At 33.7% G+C, this 22,208-nt stretch overlaps 1 protein-coding gene across 8 annotated transcripts in view; it reads right to left on the reverse strand.

Annotated features, from left to right (window-relative positions):
• The window catches only part of sbm (L-type amino acid transporter sobremesa), a 301,361-nt gene that overhangs the window by 18,944 nt on the left and 260,209 nt on the right, over positions 1 to 22,208 (reverse strand). For 5 of the 8 annotated variants that reach the window (XM_089100815.1, XM_089100817.1, XM_089100819.1 and 2 more), the window contains one exon: positions 5,080 to 5,176. In XM_089100815.1, coding sequence (XP_088956941.1) covers positions 5,080 to 5,176 — 97 coding nt within the window. Of the gene's footprint in view, positions 1 to 5,079; positions 5,177 to 6,472; positions 6,577 to 22,208 lie in introns of all 8 variants that reach the window. The other 3 variants (XM_089100818.1, XM_089100820.1, XM_089100814.1) reach the window with 1 other exon arrangement.

The raw sequence follows: 22,208 nt of genomic DNA on the forward strand, positions 1-22,208 counted from the left end.
TTTGAATACTATTAATACTACCACAACAGTTACTGTAACTAATGATGCTGAAGGTATTAAAGTTAAATTTTAGGGAAAGATTTAAATTTTCAATGTTTTAATAAGTGCAAAGGAAAATAATTGTAAATAATTCGTTTTCATTAAACCACCAATGACGCAGTAGGTTTTAGACTTTCATAATTAGGAATGGGGGCGGTAGCCAATCCATGGGCGCCCATGGGGGGGGGGCTCTTGCCCCCCCCCCTGGCTGAATGATGCTGCCTTATTATTATATTTTTGTTCTGAGATTTCTATTATATAGCATTAAAAGTAGTAATTAGACGAAGTTTGCCCCCCCCCTGGAGTTCAGCTTATGGGCGCCCATGAGCCAATCTCTTACTTTTAGTTATTTTCTTTTTCTTTTTACGCTTGATTTTTATATTCAATTTTATTTTTACTCGTTTTAAGATTAATTTATCAATTTATATTAGTATTTGTTTGCTATGATTTTTGTTTATTTTTTTCGTTTTTCGGTTTCTTTTTTTTCTTCAATAATAATTTCTGATTGTTTTGAGTATGAATTATTTTAGAAATTTATTTCTGCTGGTCTCAAGTTTAATATGGCCTTCACTTTCCTCTGAAAAAGTTCTTTTTTGGAAAGTTTTATTTTAATTAATCTTTTATTTGAATTTATATTTTAAATATAGTTTAAATTTTAATTTATTTTAATTTTATTTTAATTTATTTAATTAATCTATTTTATTTAATCTAATTTATTTAATTTTATTTGATTTTATTTAATATAATTTTATTTTTATTTAATTTAATAAATTAATTTATTTAATTTAGAAAGTTTTAATTTCTTTTATTTTAATTGATCGAATACAAAGAGCATAAGAAACTTGTAAGAGTGAAAACTGACACTAGAGCAAAAAAAAATTAACAACGCCATCTAGTGTTTGGTGACTTATTTTGACACAAATCCACTGCAAATCTTATTTTCAGGTGCTTTTAACTTCAAGTGAGGGTAAAGAAAGACAAATTCTGTCCCAAGTAGGTTTACCAGCTTGAAGTGAATTAACCTACAGAACCTACCAAGATTTCCCAAGCTAACCTAGGCCTATTTTGTACAGACTGGATTTGAACCGTATATAAAATATAAATGCAATACAGATTTTATTTTGTATATAAAATGATATGCATGAATATATAAATAAAGTATATAAACATATTTAAATAAATATATATAAATAAAAAAATTATGTAAATAAAATGATGTTTTTTCAAATAAAAATTTCTGATTAATTATCACTTACAGAGGAATTTCAATTTTGATAATATTCTATTTCTGTTGATTTTTTTTCCCTGCATTAAACAGAAAAAAAAAATCCTATTAGTTCCCCTATTCCTTGCTGTTTATGTCATTTCTTTCTTTATCTACCTCTTCGCGTTTTTATTAACCGGTTTATTTCTCTTATTGTTTTTATTAGTTTTAACTATTCTCAATCTTTTCGAAATACTGACTCATGTATCTAGACCATTTCCTTCTGACCAAATTTATCATATTTTTTCGTGTTTGTTTTTAACTTTGCCTCTGAAATGGTAATTAGGTACTTTAGAAGACCAAACTGCCTGTTTATGATGTATAAATAAAAGTTCACAAGGGAAAATCATTTTATCGATAGCGAAACACAAAAAGTTCTTTTGATATTTTGGTAACATATAAGTGGCCGTCTTCAAGAGATAAACAAAAGTCTTCAGCCAGTTTATGTGCTGAAAACTAGCGCTGTATATGTGAACAAAATATCCAAAAATCCTTTCGGTGTTTCACTGTCAAACAAAAGGATTTTTCCGATTGAATTGTTTTTTATATGGAGTTCAAATTTAGCACATCTGGGTTTGTGATAACCTTGGGCTGAATAACCCTGGATATTCCTTTTTTTATTTGACTGAAATTGTAAAACAAGCTACTGACTTCATATGTCTCAGTATTTAGAGACCAACAAGCACTTGTTACTATTACCTATGGCAATACTAAAATAACATTTTAAGTTGCTACATCAAAGGGGGCAACATTACACTAGTCAATGGGCAACATAGTAGTTGTTACTATTACCTATGGTAATACTAAACTACCATTTTAAGTTGCTACATAAAAGTGGGCATCATTACACTAGTCAATGGGCAACACAGTAGTTGTTACTATTACCTATGGTAATACTAAACAACCATTTTAAGTTGCTACATCAAACTGGACAACATTACACTAGTCAATGGGCAACATAGTAGTTGTTACTATTACTTATTGTAATACTAAACTACCATTTTAAGTTGCTACATCAAAGTGGACAACGTTGCATTAGTCAATGGGCAACATAGTAGTTGTTACTATTACCTATGGTAATACTAAACTACCATTTTAAGTTGCTACATAAAAGTGCGCATCATTACACTAGTCAATGGGCAACATAGTAGTTGTTACTATTACCTATGGTAATACTAAACAACCATTTTAAGTTGCTACATCAAAGTGGGCAACATTACACTAGTCAATGGGCAACATAGTAGTTGTTACTATTACCTATGGTAATACTAAACTACCATTTTAAGTTGCTGCATAAAAGTGGGCATCATTACACTAGTCAATGGGTAACATAGTAGTTGTTACCATTACCTATGGTAATACTAAACAACCATTTTAAGTTGCTACATCAAAGTGGGCAACATTACACTACTCAATGGGCAACATAGTAGTTGTTACTATTACCTATGGTAATACTAAACTACCATTTTAAGTTGCTACATAAAAGTGGGCAACATTACACTAGTCATTGGGCAACATAGTAGTAAATACGTTCAATACAGAATCCCAGAAATCAATCGACAAATTTGTTACTATATTCTATTGGTTCAATTCACCACAAAGGGTGTTTAATTTAGCTTTCTATGGCATACTGTAGGAGGATTCGCTGTCGTTATTTGTGAAGAGGATTTTTTTTTTAGTAGTACTGTAGAAACAACAGAGAGTTCACTTGTAAAATAACATGTGACTCAAAAATTATCGTTCCAATTCTATCTTAAAAATTTCAGACAAAAGAGCTTATCAGCTGAAATTTGACTTTTCTTTCTTTTTACTGGCTTGAAAACTTCCACAAAAGTTAAACAGGTTTTAAAAGGGACATATTATTGGCTCTCATTCCTGACACACGCGTGAGGAATAATATTATTGGCTTACAGAAGTGCGTCATAGGCAAACATCCAATGAAATAAGAGCACACATTTTCCACAGAATTATCGTAAGTTAATTTTTTGTGGTAGTTATAATTTATTTTTGTCTGCTTACAACCTCAAATATAATTGAAAAAATTGAATTAATAAACAATTTATCAAGCCTATTCATGCATGCCCACATCAAGACATAAATTGGGATAAATGATTAACACAACTCCTTTGCTTTGTTTTGTCTCAACTTCTTTAAATATTGTGTAGCTTGGGTTTCCAACTGGGGGTGGAGGACACCTTCGGTATGTGGAAAATGATGCTGGTGGGGATTTTAGTTTGAACTTGGAGTGAAATTTTGAACGACAATCTTGTATATTACCTACTAAAACATAATTTCTGAAAAAAATCTTCTTTCCTGTTGTAAAGAGAGCTGAAGGATAGTATAATGAGATCCCAAGAATGTGGAGTAAAATAAAGCTTTGAGGCCCTCAAAAGAGAGGAACAAAATAAATGACAATAATGATTTGTGCGGCAGATGATGATCAAATCTTTTCATAGCCTTTTCTTTTCGAACAGTGAGTTTGTTTTTGTTTTTACTTTCGATACAAGAATTTTAGACTATATCTGTTTAATGTCTTGCTTTACCTTGTTCTGGTTCTACTTTTTAATTTTTTTTTTATAAATAGCGACGAAGACTACACTGCCTTTCCATCATGAACATCAACAACAACAAGAACAATAGGGAATTCTTTTCGCAAGACAGTGGAATTCTATATTTGAATGAATATTTCAACCTTATATCCAAGGCTCATCCTCAGAAAAACTTAAATATATAAAAGAAAAGAGACTTACAATAAAATATGACTATTACAACTAAAATGATTTTTTTTATTTTTAAACAGTCCGAACATCCTTGCTTCGGCGAAGTTCAACCAGGACCTTTTTGCGAACCAGCGAACCAGCAAAGTTCAGCCCAAGTTGAACTACGCTCAAGTAAAGATGCTGGGACTGTTTTAAAATTTACATTTTAGTTTTAATGGTCGTATTTTATTGTAAGTCTATTTTCTTATATATATTTATGCTTTGCTGAGGACGGCCCTTCGACATAGGGTTGAAATATTCATTCAAATATAGAATTCCACTGTCTTGCGAAAATAATTCCCTATTGTTCTTGTTTTTTTATTGATGTTTTTTTTTATAAATATCAAGCTTACATCGCTATTTAAAATACGGAAAAAAAGTGAGAAGAACACTTTTAGAACAATGTTCAAAAGACACACAAGAAAACCCATAACGTCTTTTTATATTTTCTTGTATTTTAATTTGATTTTTTCCCCCGCTTTTGGTTTTACCTGTTTAATCAACCGAAGTCTAAATAAGCCCCATGAGCTGTTTCGTACAATATAGGAGGGGTAATTAATAATAACTAATGATGAGGAAAATAGTTTGACAGTTGGACCACAAAGAAATAGAAAACTTGTAAAAAATCTTGGGACTCATAATCTCTTCGCTCTTTTTACTATGTTAGAATTTCCCATAGAAGAACTAATCAAGTTCTAAAAAAGGGAGAATTGTTCGGCTTCCCTCTCTGACATGCGCTTAGGGTTTTCACCAAGGAACTGTAGGAAAGTAAACTCTCTTTTAATATTTGGTCTGAGCTCTTCGGCAGGACAAGACAAAGGATTTTTAATTATATTTCAAGAGAATAAAGAAGAAATTTATACCGAAAATGAAGAAAATTTAAATCTAGTGAAGACAATACATTCACAATTCACAACACAATTCACAACGTAAATTAAAGGGGACGTTTCAAAGTATATGTGCTTTGAAATTTCCCTGTCTTTGCTTCTGAAAATGTTTTGACATTAAAATAGTTACATTAAATAAAAGTGCTGGACTTGGAGTCAATCTCCGAACATGGACATAGGAGAGAATATCAACCAGATGTCCTTCCCGGCTTGCAACATAGGACAACCTAAAAAAGAAGAAGAAGAACCTTGATTTATAAATTGAAGAAAAGTCTTATCTACGTCTAAATTAATTTAATTAACGCCTTTACTGACGTAATTGAAGTTTAGCAAAGCTAAGGGGATTTTTTTAGTAAGTTATTTTAAAGTTACAGAGTAGGAAAAAAAAATAAATGGAAAAAAAAAGTGTAACAAAGAATATTTCAGGCACCATTTCAGGTACACTGTCGACAAGAATATAGCTACTATGCTAATATTTTTTTTTTTTTTTTTTTTTTTTTTTTTTTTTTTAATGGTTTGTTTTGTGCCTTGACATCCAGGCGACATCTTTGAAACATGGGGTCAATTACTTCAAAAATTATACATTTCAATTCTTAATTAAGTCATAGTAAACCATCCACCCCTCCTATTTATCCTAAGAAAAAACTAGGGAGTTGAACAAAAAAAAATCTTCTGACTGAAATGATACACATTCCATTATTTTGCGTCTAAAAAAAAGCTAGATAAACGATATAAAAAAAGCAAGAAAAAAAAGTGCAGAACTTGAAACAGAACATAATATTGTTTAAAAAAACAAACATTTTTTTCGTACACTTGTTGAATATTTGACAGCTTTTTGTTTGGCAAAATGAAAGAAAGGAAGAATTCAAATCTCCAACTTATCCTCCAACGTCCGGTCCCTAAACTCTGTTTTCTCTGAGTTTTCGAGTGGTTCATCACTGCTATATTCATGACGGTGAGATATAATCCCCCTCCCCCCTCCCCCAAAAAAATGACACCTGCGTCCACACCAGCAACTAAAAAAAGGCAAAAACTATTATCCTCACAGGAGTTGTGAGATAATTTCAAAAAACACAAAAGGAAAATTACCAAATTGATGAAATATTTTCAGGAGTGCTTACTGCAATGTTTCTCAATTATTCTGAATCTAAACTTTGATATTTATCAAAATAATTGAATTATTAATATTAGAATAAGTGAAATATTATTCTGATATATATCGGAATAATAATTAAACTCTGATATGACAACTCCAATATATAGCAGAATGCTAAACTTTGATGTTTATTGGTATGGATGACTTAAAGGTTTTTTAGAGTTTTTTATTTTTTTAATTTTTAAGTTTTTAATTTTTAAAGTTGGATTGGCAAACCCTTTCGAGATCAAGGGTAATTTAGAAAAAGGCCATTGACAGCAAAATCCTATGTTTAGCAAAGCCCGCTTCAAAGGGTTGATTAAAAAAGTAAAAAAGATAACGGTATTGGCTGATATAAACACATTCCATATCTTATCTAAAAACATACCTTCCTCCAACAAAAAGCGTCCCATTTGCTGAACCAAATGTAGAGACACAAACAGCTAACGGCATAAGCCAAGCCCAGGAAGCAAGTGCTCTCGCACCAAAAGTCTGTAGAAGAATAGAAGAAATAAGCAACCAAAAGCCCCGAAAGCATTTTCACTTAGACACACGCGCAGGAATCTATTTCGGAGGGGGTGATACTTAAAAAAAAAGTCCAAAAGGCAAATTAGAGGACAAATATAGGACAAAGTTGGGGTAATAGTAAATCTTTTCAAGGGTTGGGGCTCCTCCCTGCGTACAAGCCTGCCTTCATTAATATTCGCAAAATCACATTGAAGAGAAAGTTTACGATAATATTTTAATAAATGCGTCATTTCATGATGAATTCCTCGCCCAAGCCCACATCCCGGTGGGAGAAGCTGCGAGCCTGGCAAGCGATAGGTCAACCTGGAGGCGCCTGGTCTTATCGATCTCTACGTCGAACCCTCGGCAGGAGCCTTAAGTCGAGTAAGTCATTTCATGATGGTTCAGTTAGGAGGGAGACTTTTTTTTTAGGATCGGGGAAGTAATGTGACCATCTGATGTGGCCATCAAAACCTTTATTGGAAGTACCACAAGAAATTTGTTCTTTGGAATGTTGGGCATACTAGGAATAACTATTTAGAGGATTTAGTAAAATGCTGTGACTAATAATGTAATCGCCATGTAAACTTCTAATCCAACAAAATTTTGTGTTTTCAATGACGGATGGAGATGATCTCCCTAATCCCCTAGCATTAATTAGTCGATTTACCTTTATTTATCCTCTTAACTGTACCACTTCTAATAACCAGGGCAAAATAGTGTTCTTCGAGAAACAAGGATGATAAATATATTATATATTAACACTTTTACAATGGAACTATCCACATTGAAAACGCATTAGACTCAAACTCTAATTGTATGCACATGAGATTTGAAGCTGCCAAGGTTATAAAGTAGCACATATTGTCAGGCTTAATGACCTTTCATTCTTTAATTAACGAATCTCAGGCCGATTAACGGAAATTTTGATATTTAAAAAAAAATTCATTAGTGGAGATACAAAAGGGTAAGTTCAAAATCATGGGGGTGGGGGGAGGGGTAGAGTTTTGTTTTTTCTCGATTTTTCAATAAAACATGGAGAAAAAAAAATGAGCCCCCCACCCACCAATTAGCGCTCCTGAATATTCTGATTAAAAATACGAGTGGTGTCTATTTACTTTGTTACATATTCTGAATTTAAGCATAATTTTACGCATAATTTACCAAATTGAAGCACCGCTATTAAAGCGCTAAAAGCACCGCTATCAATTACCAAATTGAAGCAATCCATTAAAAATTAGAACCTCCTAGTTAATAATTGGTGTTAAATCTGGTGCTCATCAAGGCTGTAACCCTTTATTAGAAGTGACTAAAATAAAAGGGCCAAGGAAATACCATTTGGGGGAATTTAGGAAAATCCTGTGACTAAAAATGAGATAGCTATGTAATTTTCTATTTCCAACACAATTTCAACGGGGTGAATCGAACTTTCAAATCATCTACTATTTTATTGAATCGATTTATGTTTATTTTGTTTTTACCCTTGTCATTTCAAAAAAAAAAAAAAAAAAGGTGCTAATTGTTACTCTCATGAAAAATTAGAACCTCCGAGTTAAAAAATCGTGTCACTACCCAGTGATTTCATTATCCTTGGTTAAATGAACCAACAAAAATCGTGGTTATTTTGACCTGGCTGGCCGCTTTGTAGTGCAGGTCTTTTCTTTATAAGCATGCCTGTAAATATTATTGATTTTAGGCATGACCCTGTAACTTTGCATTGATCTAAATAAGTATCAAAGTAATATAGTAAGGTAGATACTAAATAAGTATATAGTAAATAATTACTTACTAAATAAGTATTTCAAGTAATTCTGATGTAAACCTGCATCACTCGGACTTATTACGAATACAAAAGGGCGGATTTCCTTTTTTAGGAATTTACCATTTTAGGAATTTACCATTTTAAGAATTTACCATTTTAGGAATTTACCATTTTAGGAATTTACCATTTTAGGAATTTACCATTTTAGGAATGGTGACCACTCCAACTTAGTGAGTGTAGTCTCAGAGTCTAATTTCCTAAGTTGCTTGTTTCTAAGACTGTGGAAAAGAGAGTCTTGGAAATAGTATATAACAAAGAGAATCTCTATTTTATTCTGGTTCAAAATCTGTCCAATTTATTAAGATTCTGAGCAAAGCCATATCTCGGGGGGAGCTCATTTAGGGAGGTTGACACGGGCGCCGTGGCTTGGGGGGTGTGGCTGGAGAATTGCCCATTTTGATCCAATCTTACACTTTGATTCGGCTTTTTTTTTATTTGAGTCGGGAGAGGGGCGCTGAAATTAATTTTTCCCCGGGTGCCATCAACCCTAGGAACGACTCTGATTACAGGTACCTATCCAAAGTTTTAAGTGTAACTCTCAGAGTGATCTTAGCAAGATTTTCAAAAATAAATACCGTTATTTTAGGTTGAAATTTTAGTAAAGTAAGTTTGTTTTTTGTTTGTAAAGTTTAGGGCCATCGATTCTAAAATTGACTAGGCAAAAAAAGGAATGCCAATAAAACTAAACCTAGAAAAATTACACAAAAAAACTGTTGTGTTTTTGTATGATTCAGGTTACGCGGGGATCACATTTCTGCGAGGAAAATTTTCAGCGGGGGAATTTTACGCGGGGGGAACACGCCGGATAGCGTTTTTATGTCTAAAATTCGCTTCATCGAGTGAAGTTCAGTCCCCTGGTGCTGTTAATAATTTAGGGTTCCAATTTTTTCCCAATCTTTGTTCTGAAAACTAACGCAATCCTTCCAGTATTTTAATTTTTTTTAAAATAAAACATAGGCTCTTTTTGAAGTCTATTGTCTTCCACTGCGTGTTTTTTTCCTTTAATTTACAGAACGTTATGAACGATAAAATGCGGCAAAGTTTATTTTGCCATTTGTTTTTAATTCTTTATACGCACCAACAGTATAGGTGAAACGAACAACATCATCTCAGGAGGCTGACAGAACTTGCCAACTCACAGAAAACGCAGTTTTAACTAACAAGCAAAACAAATTAAAGCAAAGCAAGAAACACCACAAACCATAAAAATACAAACAAAAAGGGGAATCACAACAAAAACTAAAGACCAATCTCTTATAAGGAGAAAATCAAGGGAGGATTTTAACCCCACCCCTTCTAGAGAGCCAAAAGTTTACAGAAAGTCAAAAAATTTTCCAAGAAAATATAACGTTTTTCTGGCAATTTTTTCAAATCGTAGCCCACTCCAGGGGAAATTTTAACCCTTCCCTTACCTGAACTATTTAGAGGAGATAGAAGAGGCGACCGATTATCCAATGCAGTTTCAGCTAAAAGCTGATAAAACGACATATCATTTTTCCAGCAACTACTCGTAGAAACTGAAATCCTTGGAGCTATATTTTGAAAACACCAAGCAAGGCTACATAATTCTTTGCACCCCTTTAGTATTTTCCAACCATGAGACTGACACATCAGCATTTCTCAAAACTAAAACCTAAGTTTTTAAAAACGATCTAACACTAGTTATAAAATCAGACATATTTTAGGCGTATGCATCTGAAATGCCCATGGTCTATAAGTTACTCGAGATATACGATTAGGTGTAGGATGCCGCTTGAAGCTCAGAACATCAGGCAGTTTTCTATTCAGGTAAGTTTTCGTTAGTGATATTATTTTTGTAGATATGTCATTTCATTCCAGGTAGGGTGTGAAAAAAAACATGTTATCAAAAGTCCAATCGATCTCACATTTTCTTGACATTATTACAAAAATAAGAAAGTAAATTGGTCTCACTGAATGATACGTACTCTTGGGAGATACCATAATAATAAGACTTTGATAAAACCTCTTTTTCCTGGAAATTTTTTGCTCTTAGATTTTTTTTCTTAGAATTTGACCATAGTAAATATATACTAAGCCTGATACTGATAAAACTACAACATAATAGTTGGTGCTTGTAGAAGTACTCCTTCCTAGCATAACCATGAAAGGACAGCCCTACCATTAACAATCATGAATATCATACATTGATGTTCAAGAACATCAATTTTTTCTTGTATGACTCTTTATTTTTCCGTGTAAAAGTCTTCGAAAGCTGTCCAAGCCATACCTGCCTGATCCATGTGAATGCAAGCTGAAGAGTGTATAAAATGTTTCAACATTATACATCACAGTTGACACAATCTTTGTGTTAAAGGGATAGGCAGACGTGGATATATATCCGATCTAAAGATATTAGTGAGAGTGGAAGCTGGAGTTAGTCTAAAAAGAGACAGCAATGTCATATAGCGTTTGGTATTTTTTTTTCTGTTTGTTTTTAGAAACTGGGATTGGACGTTATTGAACCCTAACACGTTTTAATGTCTCTCCTTACTTTTGTTTAAAAAAAAAATAATCTTTTCAATTAAAACTATGTCGATCTTTTATGTAAAACGTAAAAACTGAAAATAAATTGATTTTTTTTTTCTGTGGAAATAAAGCACAACGTCATAGAAATACGTACTTCAGGAATTGAGTGAAAACAAGTTTGGTTCCAGGAGGCGAGAAGATCTTAATAACATTTGCTACTACAGAGCTATAAAAATATGCAGTTTTTCGTAAAAATTGATTATATTAAAAAAAATTTTTTTTTGCTCTCTATGATGTTCCAGTGCCAAGCTATCTGAGGTGGAAATGTAAAAATGAAAGAAAAAAAGATGCCGAATATGCAGAATATCGAGGTTGCAGCCACTTGTTGTGATTTTCAAGCCAATTTATTTCCCTTGTTATTCAAACCAAGGGACGGTAAGTTTCCTATAGTGGGGTTTCAGACAAGGCGGTTCTAATAGTGTACTTCTTTTTTTGATCTGACTCCAGTTTTAGGAGTTATGGGCTGTTGTATTTTTTTACTATGGGACCTGATCGCTTCTTACTAGGTTGCTAGCTACCGCTACAGCCCGGATTTTACTACTTCAGTTACTATGGGCTACAGTTCTTTCTTTAATCTTAAAATTAATTCTCGCAAGGCTGCTTGGTGCAGTGGATAGCTTGTTGTATCTCTAATCTGGAGTATCTCTAATCCGGAGTTCACAGGTTCAATTCCTGTCGCAGGCAATTTTTACACGTTTGTCAATTTAAAGTCTAAACAAAACTACTATTAATTTGATTCTTTATGCAATGTTTGTTTCAAGTTATCTTGTCAACAAATTATTTCAGTTGACATGGGCTAGAGGTCTTTCTTTACTATAAGCTACTATTAATTAATATTTCAGTTATTATGAGCTAGTGTTCATTCTTTATCATAAAACTAAAATCTTATTTCAATTACTATTGGCTAGACTTCGTTCTTTACTGTAAAAATTTCAAGCCCATGAATTCTCCTCGTTATTCCAGCAAAGGGACAACTAGTTTTCTATATAGGGGTGTGTGACAAGGCAGTTCTAATAGTACACTTCTTTTTTTGATACTACTCAATAAAATATTGATTTTATTTTAAATGTTTCTTTTGTTTATTACAAAAGCACATAGGTATGACAAGTTCCTGATGTTTTAATAACATAAGCTACTACAGTGCTATAGAAAATGCAATTTTTGTAAGATGTTGATTATACATATATATAATTTTTTTTATTATTACAGAAGGCACTAGATGTGGCAATTTTCTTTAAAATGAGGCATTAAACAGCTCTCTACGATGTTCCAGTGCCATGCACTCTGAAAATAAGAAAAAAAAGAAGAAAAAAGATGCCGTTAGGCAGAATATCGGGGTTTCATGCACTTTTCTTGATTTTCAAGCCAATATATATCCCTTGTTGTTCAAGCCAAGGGACGATAAGTTTCCTATATAGGGGTTTCGAACAAGGCGGTTCCAATAGTTCACTTCGTGTTTCGATCTGATTCTATTTTTAGGACTTATGGGCTATTTCATTTTTTACTATGGGGCGTGATCATCTCTTGCTAGGTTGCTAGCTACCGCTGCAACCCGGATACTGTTAGGTGCTTAATATACGGGATGAGTCCTTGCCAACATAACCATGTAATGGCAGCTCTATCAGGACTGCAAACAAATGTCTTTCTCTGGCAGCTCTTTCTTTATCAGTGTCAAATTCTTTGAAAGCTGTCCTATTCATTCCTGCTTGATTCAGATGAATGTAAATGGAAGATTGTCTATGAAACGTATCAGTTTACCATAGCACGATCAACACTATCTTTGCCTTATATGCGCAGACACAGGTGGATATAAGTTCGATCCATAGATTACAGGCAACCAATAAAATTAGAAACTGGCGTCAGTAAAAAAGAGACTCCGACATCATCTAGTGTTTGGTGTTTTTCTGCTTGTTTTCGCAAGCTAAGATTGGATACCTATTGAACTCTGACACATTTTAATGGCTCTCCTTACTTTAGCTTGAAAAAAAAACTTGTTTTAATATAATACAATTAGGCCCTTGCAGATGCAGTTCTTGCCAACGCAACTTCGAGAGGGGAACTCAGTAAGGCATTCAAGCAAATCAATAATTTCTTCTCTGGTTTTTAATGTTTCTGGGTCAAATTGATTTATTAGAAAGAAATATTACCTGCTAAAACAATGTGATCGGAGCTAATATGTTCCAAATTTCAGATACCTGAATTGTAAACTTGGCAATATTTTGTGGCATCGGCACAAAACAACTTTTTGTCTGTCTATATAAACATCAGTGTCTGTCATAGATATTTTAACATGTCATCACATTTTGCTATATTGCCAGCATTAAAGAGTTAAAAGTCATTAATTTATCCTAGTGTAAAAATGATTTTTCCTAGTTAAACTGTCAATCTGATTGACCTAGTTTTAGCAACATTTTGTATATTATCAAATTTTAGGCCATATTACTAGTAAAAACAATTAAAGAGAACCATTAAATACTGAGAATTATAGAAAAATCGCAGAAATTTCCAACTTTCAAAGGAAATGGGCCCTAAATTCCCAAGATGAGAATAATGTGGATAGCTAAATAATCAGTTGGTTCCCGCTAAAGCTGTTTGGTTTCCTCGGGCCCTAGTATCTTTGTCGGGGATCCTTCTGAAATAAAATTTGGGTTATAGATTTCTGATTTCAAATCACAAAGGCATTTAATATAGGATTTGATGCCTATTGATCCCAGTAGCCTAGGGACAATGATCAATAAAATGAATGGCATGCAGGGCCTATCCAGGATTTTTCCGAGGGGGGGGGGGTACAAAAGGTTTTTTTTTGGGGGGGGGGGTACAAAAAACTTCCAAGACCGCGTAAAAAATGTGTTTATATTAATTTTTGTTACGTTTTTACGAGTTGGACAAACCTTTGTGGGGGGGGGCTCTAATCCCCTAATTTCCCCCTACCCCCCGTGGATACGGCCTTGACGACATGGTGGTATCTTCCTTACATAAGGTAGAGAAATCATGGGCTTATGTTAGCAGAGATAAATGTTTAATCCTTATCAGTTTCCGTTTTTGTTACTTTGGGGGCGGGGGTTGAAAGTAGTTAATATTAAAGAATGTGCTTCATCAATATTCTTGAGTTCTGTTTGTGCCTGTATGCACGGAGAAACTATCGCGTCATTTACATTACTTTAGCGGGCATGCTGAGTACCAAAACTAGGATGTAAGGATCCCGCCGGTAGGCTTTATTCTTTACCCGTATTATCGTGCCATCTATGCTTATTTATTGATTTCCTGAGAAATTAAATTATAAATCGGCACCTCTGATTTTAGATACCTTTAAATTCGTTGCAAAAACTTTAGCGAGCTGGTACGCCAACTTTATATCAAAAGAGGTCTGACCCAAGCACCGAAGAACCAACTTCAGTTTTACCGACCAAATTCAAGGAAAATCGTAGAATTACCTGGATTTCCTAAGAAAATTAGGCATCCGACGTGAAAAATGTCGAGTCGCAAATCAAGAATTTTAGTCAAAGTTCATAGAAAAAATCCGTTACGTTAAATTATAATATTGAAAAGTTTAGAATTAAAGATCTAAAATTTCTAACACATATCCCACTCCAAAATGTATCTTACTCTGGGAATACATATAATGAAGAACCATAAAAACTAAGAATTTTCAATAAACATTTTAATATATAATATATATATATAGATAGAAGTTCAAAAAGGAATAAAATCCTTTTAATAGACAGTGTTTCACAAACAGTGATAGAAATTCACAAAAAATACCAGATATTTCGGTCACATATGCAGTGACCGTCATCAGAAGTTTTACTACTGATGACGATCACTGCTTATGTAACCGAAATATCTTGTATTTTTTGTGAATTTCTATCACTGTTTGTGAAACACTGTCTATTAAAAGGATTTTATCCCTATTTGAACTTCTATTTATCGTCATGGAAAGGCAGTGTGGTCTCCGAAATTATCTAATACATAGATGCATTCAAATAATACCTCAGATAATTCAACATAACATTTCTATACATCTGTCATACACGTTTAAACCGTGTCATCACATTTTGTAATGTTGCCAGTATTAAAGATTTAAGTATCACTATACTATCTTAACGTAAAAAATTATATTTTCTAGTTAAACTGTCTGTCTGATTGACTTAATTTTAACAGTATGTTATTGCTTCAATATAATCCTGAGTTCAAAAATATCCATAATAATACAGTTTGATTTAAAATTGTGTATGTCTGCTTTATTTTTATTCTTTTTGTTATGATTAACTAGCAGATTTGTCTGCTAACTATTTTGTGTTTCTTTTATTCTTTCCTTCTACGGTTAACCTTTGGCTTACTTCAGTTCTGTATTAATAAATAAATACATAATATTTCATGTCTTATGTACAAGAGAGTTGAAAATGTTCTTGAAAAGAGACATGAAGGCGGAAACTGGTTTATCATAAATCGGTACTTACGTATTATACCGACCAGACTCAAAAAGTAAAGTTAGGTTAATCATAATAAAATATACCAAAATATGATAAAAATATAAGACTTTAGTAGCAGAATTATGGAAACTACAACAGAGAATTATGGAAAGCATGCCGCCCATTACACTTTACCAAGTCGGTACTTCATTATTACCACCAACCACACTCAAGAAGTGAAGTTAGATTAATTGTAATTAAATATACCAAAATATGATGAAAATATAAGACTTTAATTACAAACAAATGGAAACTACAACAGAGAATTATGGAAAGCAGGCCACCCAGAACGCATTATATTAAATACCTAACCTAGCCATCTCTATACATTAAATATTTAATTAAAATATACCTGCATAGTAGTTTATCTCACTCCGGCTAAGCTGATTATCTCCGAGTGCTCATAGAAGAATCAGTTTTGCAACAGATAAAAAAAAAGTTTGGTCAGTATAATACGTAAGTACCAATAAATCATATATTAACCAATTACACATTACTTACTGGACAATAAGAATTTAGCAGTCGCAAGGGGCCAAATTAAACAAATTGCAGATTGCGTTTTAGCAACTTTTAACTTCACGACCATGCAGTGAAAACCGATGAAATGGTAACAGATTTTGTACAGATAACGTTCTTTTTTTTTTTTAAACATATAAAATGACATTCAATGATATATTTACCAAGCTGAGGATGCAATTTCATCATCAGAATAGAAGGTAAAAGCATTGCTAACATGAAAGGGCATATCTACCGGTTGGAATGAAACAAATTACGAGTCGTTATGTAGTTGGATGATTTTCAATTTGCCACTGTGGTAAGAAAACAGTAAAAATGACGTTGCATCATGCAATTAAACAAAATGACGTTTGATGTTGCAATCAAGTCATCACACGTGAATGCGAAAATTTTGCCGTCATGACAAGACAAATTTCGCAAGTACAATTGGCCAAGCTATATTATGCACTTTCATGATTTTCCAATCATGAAAAAATGTGCAAAATTAAAAGGCTCCAGATACAAAGGTGAAGCTAACCTCGCTGAACGAGGGGATAAAAGAGTCTGCAGTTTCAAAGTTTGAGCTCCTTCGCGTTCTTCAATTCTGTTCACATATTTCATTCCATTTTTTCCTTGATAATCCACAAGTTTTTGTTGTTGTTTTTTAATAGATTTTAAATAAGTTATTTTTTACCCTCCGCACCAGAAACATTATTCTAAAACTTAAAAGAAATATGATGTTTTTTTAATCTTTATTTGTAGCATTGGAAAATTCCAACGAAGATTTCTATTTTTTTTATATAAAAGTATACCTGACAATTCTTATAATCTGTAACTTAGTTCATGTTTTTGCGTGATACGATTGACCATATTCAACTACAGCAGCGCCATGTTGGCTAATTTTTCCTCGCAATCATCACTAGTTAAGCATAGGTTATTAACAATTCATGCAACTAATGACAAGTTTTAAGTAAAAAAAAAAAAATCAACGGTGATTTTTTCTTTAAGGAACAGTGGCCTTCCTAGTCGTTATTTGTAGCACGGTAAGGTGTAAAATTTTATCATTCAAGTTATGTGGTTATAATAAGAAAATAAAGAACCCTATCGAAGAAAATTTCCCAGTAGTCTAGGGTGTAGGGTAGGGTCAATGTCTAGGGTCAATGTTTCTGCATAAAAATATTTCAAAATGTTTTTGTCATTGAAATGGTTAGCAAACTAACGGTTGAACCTTAATTGGTTAATTTGTGAAACAATGGCTATTTAATCAGTGGCGCCAATGGGAGGAGGGGCTGTACCCCATAATTTTACTCACCCCTTAGGTTTTGAAAATGTATTTTTCGGAGTATTATCATTGAAAATGCTTTTTTCGAGAATTTTCAAGGGAAAAATCGAAATAACGACAAATTTATACCCCCTCCCCCTAAATTTTTGTGAATTGAAGCCATAGCATTTAACGGTTAATAGTATGGTTGCTAAATCAGTCTAGCGTATCAAGGAAATTAAAAATTAGAATACGACCGATTAATTTCGATACCACCATTTGGCGCCGCATGTTGCTTACAATCTTGTTATTATATAAGTCCTATGATTACATAAGTTATCTTTTGGGTTTGAAGTACGGTAATGGCGAATATGGTTTATTTATGAGATTATAGCTATACGATTTTTTTATGCGATTAATTTAAAAAAACTTTTTCCGCAAAATACGTTTCTACAAAAAGTAAATAATTTCCATTAAACCAAAAATGAATAAAACAGAATAAAATAATGTACCAATCATACAACTACCATAAATCAGCATTAGTAAATAAATAAAACCCAACGAACAGAAATTAAAACAAATAACAGAGTCAAACTCAAAACCAGCAGAAATTAATGAGTAGAGTTCAAAACCCCTATGCTTTGTAAAAGCCAGAATCTAATTTGTACTTTAGAGAATAAAAATCAAATGAATTTATCAAATGAATAGAGGTAATCGGGGAATAATAAATCACGAATAGAAAGCCATTTTATACATGTCATATAACAGAAATTCATTTAATAATTGTAATTCGTATTCTGTTTGTTGCTGTTTTATTTGTTTTGTTTTCTTTTTGTTGTTTGTTTTCTTTTTTTCTTCTTGTTTTTTTATGTGTGTGTTCGTCTTTTTATGTATGACGATTTATCAATAAATATTAATAATAATTGTTATATGTTCTTTGGACAATTTTAAACAAAATTGCCATCGAATAATTTCAATCAGATGCATTTGGTGAAAAGAGGGGTAGTTGGGTGGGGGGTGGCTACTTGACCTCCATCACTATTGACTATTAAAATGGAACTAGAACTTCCAATTTCAACCAAATGAGCCACCTCTAAATCTTATATGATGTCGTACTTGGGTGATTCTGCTGCATGATTCACTGGGCTTCGTTCTTTGCGATATCCAGCAAATAAAAAGCCGGAATTCTTTTTCTGTATGTAATAGTCTATCATCCCAGTTGTATATATATATATATATATATATATATATATATATATATATATATATATATATATATATATATATATATATATATATATATATATATATATATATATATTAATTTCAAAAACTTTTCCCACAAAATAAGTTTTTCAAAGAAAAGTAAAGAACTCCATTAAAAAAATGAGCAAAAATAAAATAAAATAATCTACCAAGCTCGAAACTACCACAAATCAGCATCGATAAATAAATGAAACCCAAAACGAACAGAATTTACAAAAAAATAACCGAGTCAAAGTCAAAACGAGCAGAAATTAACATAAGTTGGGCGCAAAACCCCTATGCCTTCCCAAGGCCAGAACATAATTTGCACTTTACTGAAAAAAAATATAAATCTTTTTACTTTTATAACTTTAATAAATCAAATAATTTTAACATTTTGATTAATAAATATCAGTATATGTATATATTCATTTGTATTTTGGGTTTCATTTATTTATCTATGCTGGTTTGGGGTAGTTTCGAGCTTGGTAGATTATTTGATTTTATTTTTGCTCATTTTTTGTTTAATGGAGTTCATTACTTTTCTTTGAAAAACTTATTTGGTGGAAAAAGTTTTTTTAATTAATTTCTGTTCGTTTTATATTGACATAGTGTTTTCAGGGAAAAAGAAAAAACACTTTAAATCTTTTCGTTTTTAAAACTTTATAGTTTGGCCTGCTATTTGTATGCTGGAGGAAAATTTTCCGCAATTTAACAAGATACACCATTTTGAAAATCTGGACACAAATAGTAGTGTCTAATTTAGTTTCATACCTCCTCTAGATGACCTGAAATGGAAAACGTGATACCATTGGCAAAAAAAACTGTTTACTCTCTTTGATAGCTTGGATACACTTACACTATTTTGATTTGGTTAAATTTTAAGAGCAGAATTAGCCTCGAAAGTTTGAACATAATACCCTCGTTCTTGGGATACTGCTGAGATGCCTTATTTGGAATTAGCAATATCACAGTGCATTTTGATTTAATCTTAAGGCAACATTTAGTTTTGAAACATAATGGGCAAATGGGAGGGAGGAGGTTTGTATAAAAACCTCCTCAAAAACATATTTTCTATCTGGAATTAAACTATGCTGAACACAATGGCTATCTCAAAATTTTGATTGAATGTGTTTGGGGGAATGATGGGTGTGGGGGAGGGGGCTAGTTGTCCTCCAATCACTTTCGACTATTAAAAAGGGTACTAGCCCTTTGAATATCCAATCGAATGAGCCTGTTTTGAAGTTTCTACGACAACACCTTCTATAAAAACCTTATATGCCCCCAGGGCATAACTTAAAACTCTTGCCCTGAGGGTTGTGAGGGAATTTCCTCCTCAAAAACATATTCTCTATCTGGAAAACACCTACGCTGAACAAAATGGCTATCTCAAAATTTTGATTGGATGTGTTTGGGGAATGATGGGCGTGGAGGGGGGGCTAGTTGCCCTCCAATCACTTTCGACTATTAAAAAGGGTACTAGCCCTTTGAATTTCCAATCGAATGAGCCTGTTTTGAAGTTTCTACGACAATGCCTTCTACAAAAACCTTATGTGCCCCCAGGGCATAACTCAAAACCCTTGCCCTGAGGGTTGTGAGGGAGTGTCCTCCTCAAAAATATATTTTCTATCTGAAAAACAACTACGCTGAACAAAAAGGCTATCTCAAAAATTTTGATTGGATGTGTTTGGGGAATGATGGGCGTGGGAGGGGGCTAGTTGCTCTCCAATCACTTTTGACTATTAAAAAGGGCACTAGCCACTCCAATTTCGAATCGAATGAGCCATTTTCGAAGTTTCTACGACAAAGCCTTCTATAATAGCCTTATATGCCGACAGGGCATAACTTAAAACCCTTGCCCTGAGGGTTGTGGGGGAGTGTCCTCCTCAAAAATATATTTTCTATCAAGAAATCAACTACGATCAACACAATGGCTATCTCAAAATTTTGATTGGATGTGTTTGGGGGAATGATTGGCGTCGGGGGGGGGGTAGTTGCCCTCTAATCCCTTTCGACTATTAAAAAGGGTACTAGCCCTTTGAATTTCCAATCGAATGAGCCCTTTTGAAGTTTCTACGACAATGCTTTCAATAAACACTTTATATGCCCCCAGGGAATAACTTACAACCCCTGCAGTGAGGGCTCTGAGGAGGGTTATCATCCTAGAGGAAAAAAATTCCAGAACTTTCATCTACGTTGAACAAAATTGATAACTCAAAATTTTAATTCGATGTGTTTGGGAAAATGGTGGGCGTGAGAGGGGCGTTAGTCACTATCCAATCACTTTCAACTATTAAAAAAGGCGCTAGCCCTTTCAATTTCCAATTGAATGAGCCCTTTTGAAGTTTCTACGACTACGCTTTCAATAATAACCTTATATGCCCCCAGGGCTTAACTTGCAGTCCTTGCCCTGAGGGCTGTGAGGGAGGGGTTGTCATCCTTAAAGACCTAATTGCTAAAACTTTCAACTACGTTGAATAAAATGGCTATCTAAAAATTTTGATTGGATGTGTTTGGGGAAAAGGTGGGTGTGCGAGGGGGGTTAGTTACCCTCAAATCCCTGTCGACTATTAAAAAGGGTACCAGTCCTTTGAATTTCAAATTGAATGAGCCCTTTTTCGAGTTTCTACGACAAAGATTTCAATAGAAACCTTATATACCCCCAGGGCATAGCTTATAATCCTTGCCCTGAGGGTTGTGGGGGAGTGTCCTCCTCAAAAATATGTTTTCTATCTGGAAATCATCTACCCTGAACAAAAGGGCTATTTCAAAATTTGTATTGGTGGTGCTTGGGGGAATGCAAGGTGTGGGGGGAGCTAGTTGCCCTCCAATCACTTTCGACTATTAAAAAGGGCACTAGCCCTTTGAATTCCCAGTCGAATGAGTTTTTATTGAAGTTTATACGACAACTCCTTCTTTAAAAACCTTACATACCCCCAGGGCATAACTATAAACCTTTGCCCTAAGGGATGTGGGGGAGTGTCCTCCTCAAAAGACATGTTTTCTATCTGGAAATCAACTACGCTGAACAAAATGGCTATCTCAAAATTTTGATTTGATGTGTTTGGGGTGATGAAGGGCGGGGGGGGGGGGGCTAGTTGCCCTCCAATCACTTTCGACTATTAAAAACGATACTAGCCCTTTGAATTTCCAATCGAATCAGCCTGTTTTGAAGTTTTTACGACAACGCCTTCTATAAAAACCTTATATACCCCCAGGCCATAACTTAAAACCCTTGCCCTGAGGGTTGTGGGGGAGTTTTCTCCTAAAAAACATACTTTCTATCTGAAAATCAAGTACGCTGAACAAAATCGCTATCTCAAAATTTTGATTGGATGTGTTTTGGGGAATGATGGGCGTGAGGGGGGGGGCTAGTTGCCCTCCAATCACTTTCGACTATTAAAAAGGGCCCTAGCCTTTTGCATTTCCAGTCGAATGAGCTTTTATTGAAGTTTCTACGACAACGCCTTCTTTAAGAACCTTACTTACCCCCAGGGCATAACTGAAAACCCTTGCCCTAAGGGTTGTGGGGGAGTGTCCTCCTCAAAAACATATTTTGTATCTGGAAATCAACTACACTGAACAAAATAGCTATCTCAAAATTTTGATTTGACGTGTTTGGGGGGATGCAGGGCGTGGGGGGCTAGTTGCCCTCCAATCACTTTCGAGTATTAAATAGGGTACTTGTCCTTTGAATTTCCAATCGAATGAGCCTGTTTTGAAGTTTATATGACAACACCTTCTATAAAAACCTTATATGCCCCAAGGGCATAGC

This window comes from Artemia sp. Qi Xiang Cuo, chromosome 14 (assembly GCF_049724085.1).
Source record: "Artemia sp. Qi Xiang Cuo chromosome 14, ASM4972408v1, whole genome shotgun sequence".
NCBI lineage: Eukaryota > Metazoa > Arthropoda > Branchiopoda > Anostraca > Artemiidae > Artemia > Artemia sp. Qi Xiang Cuo.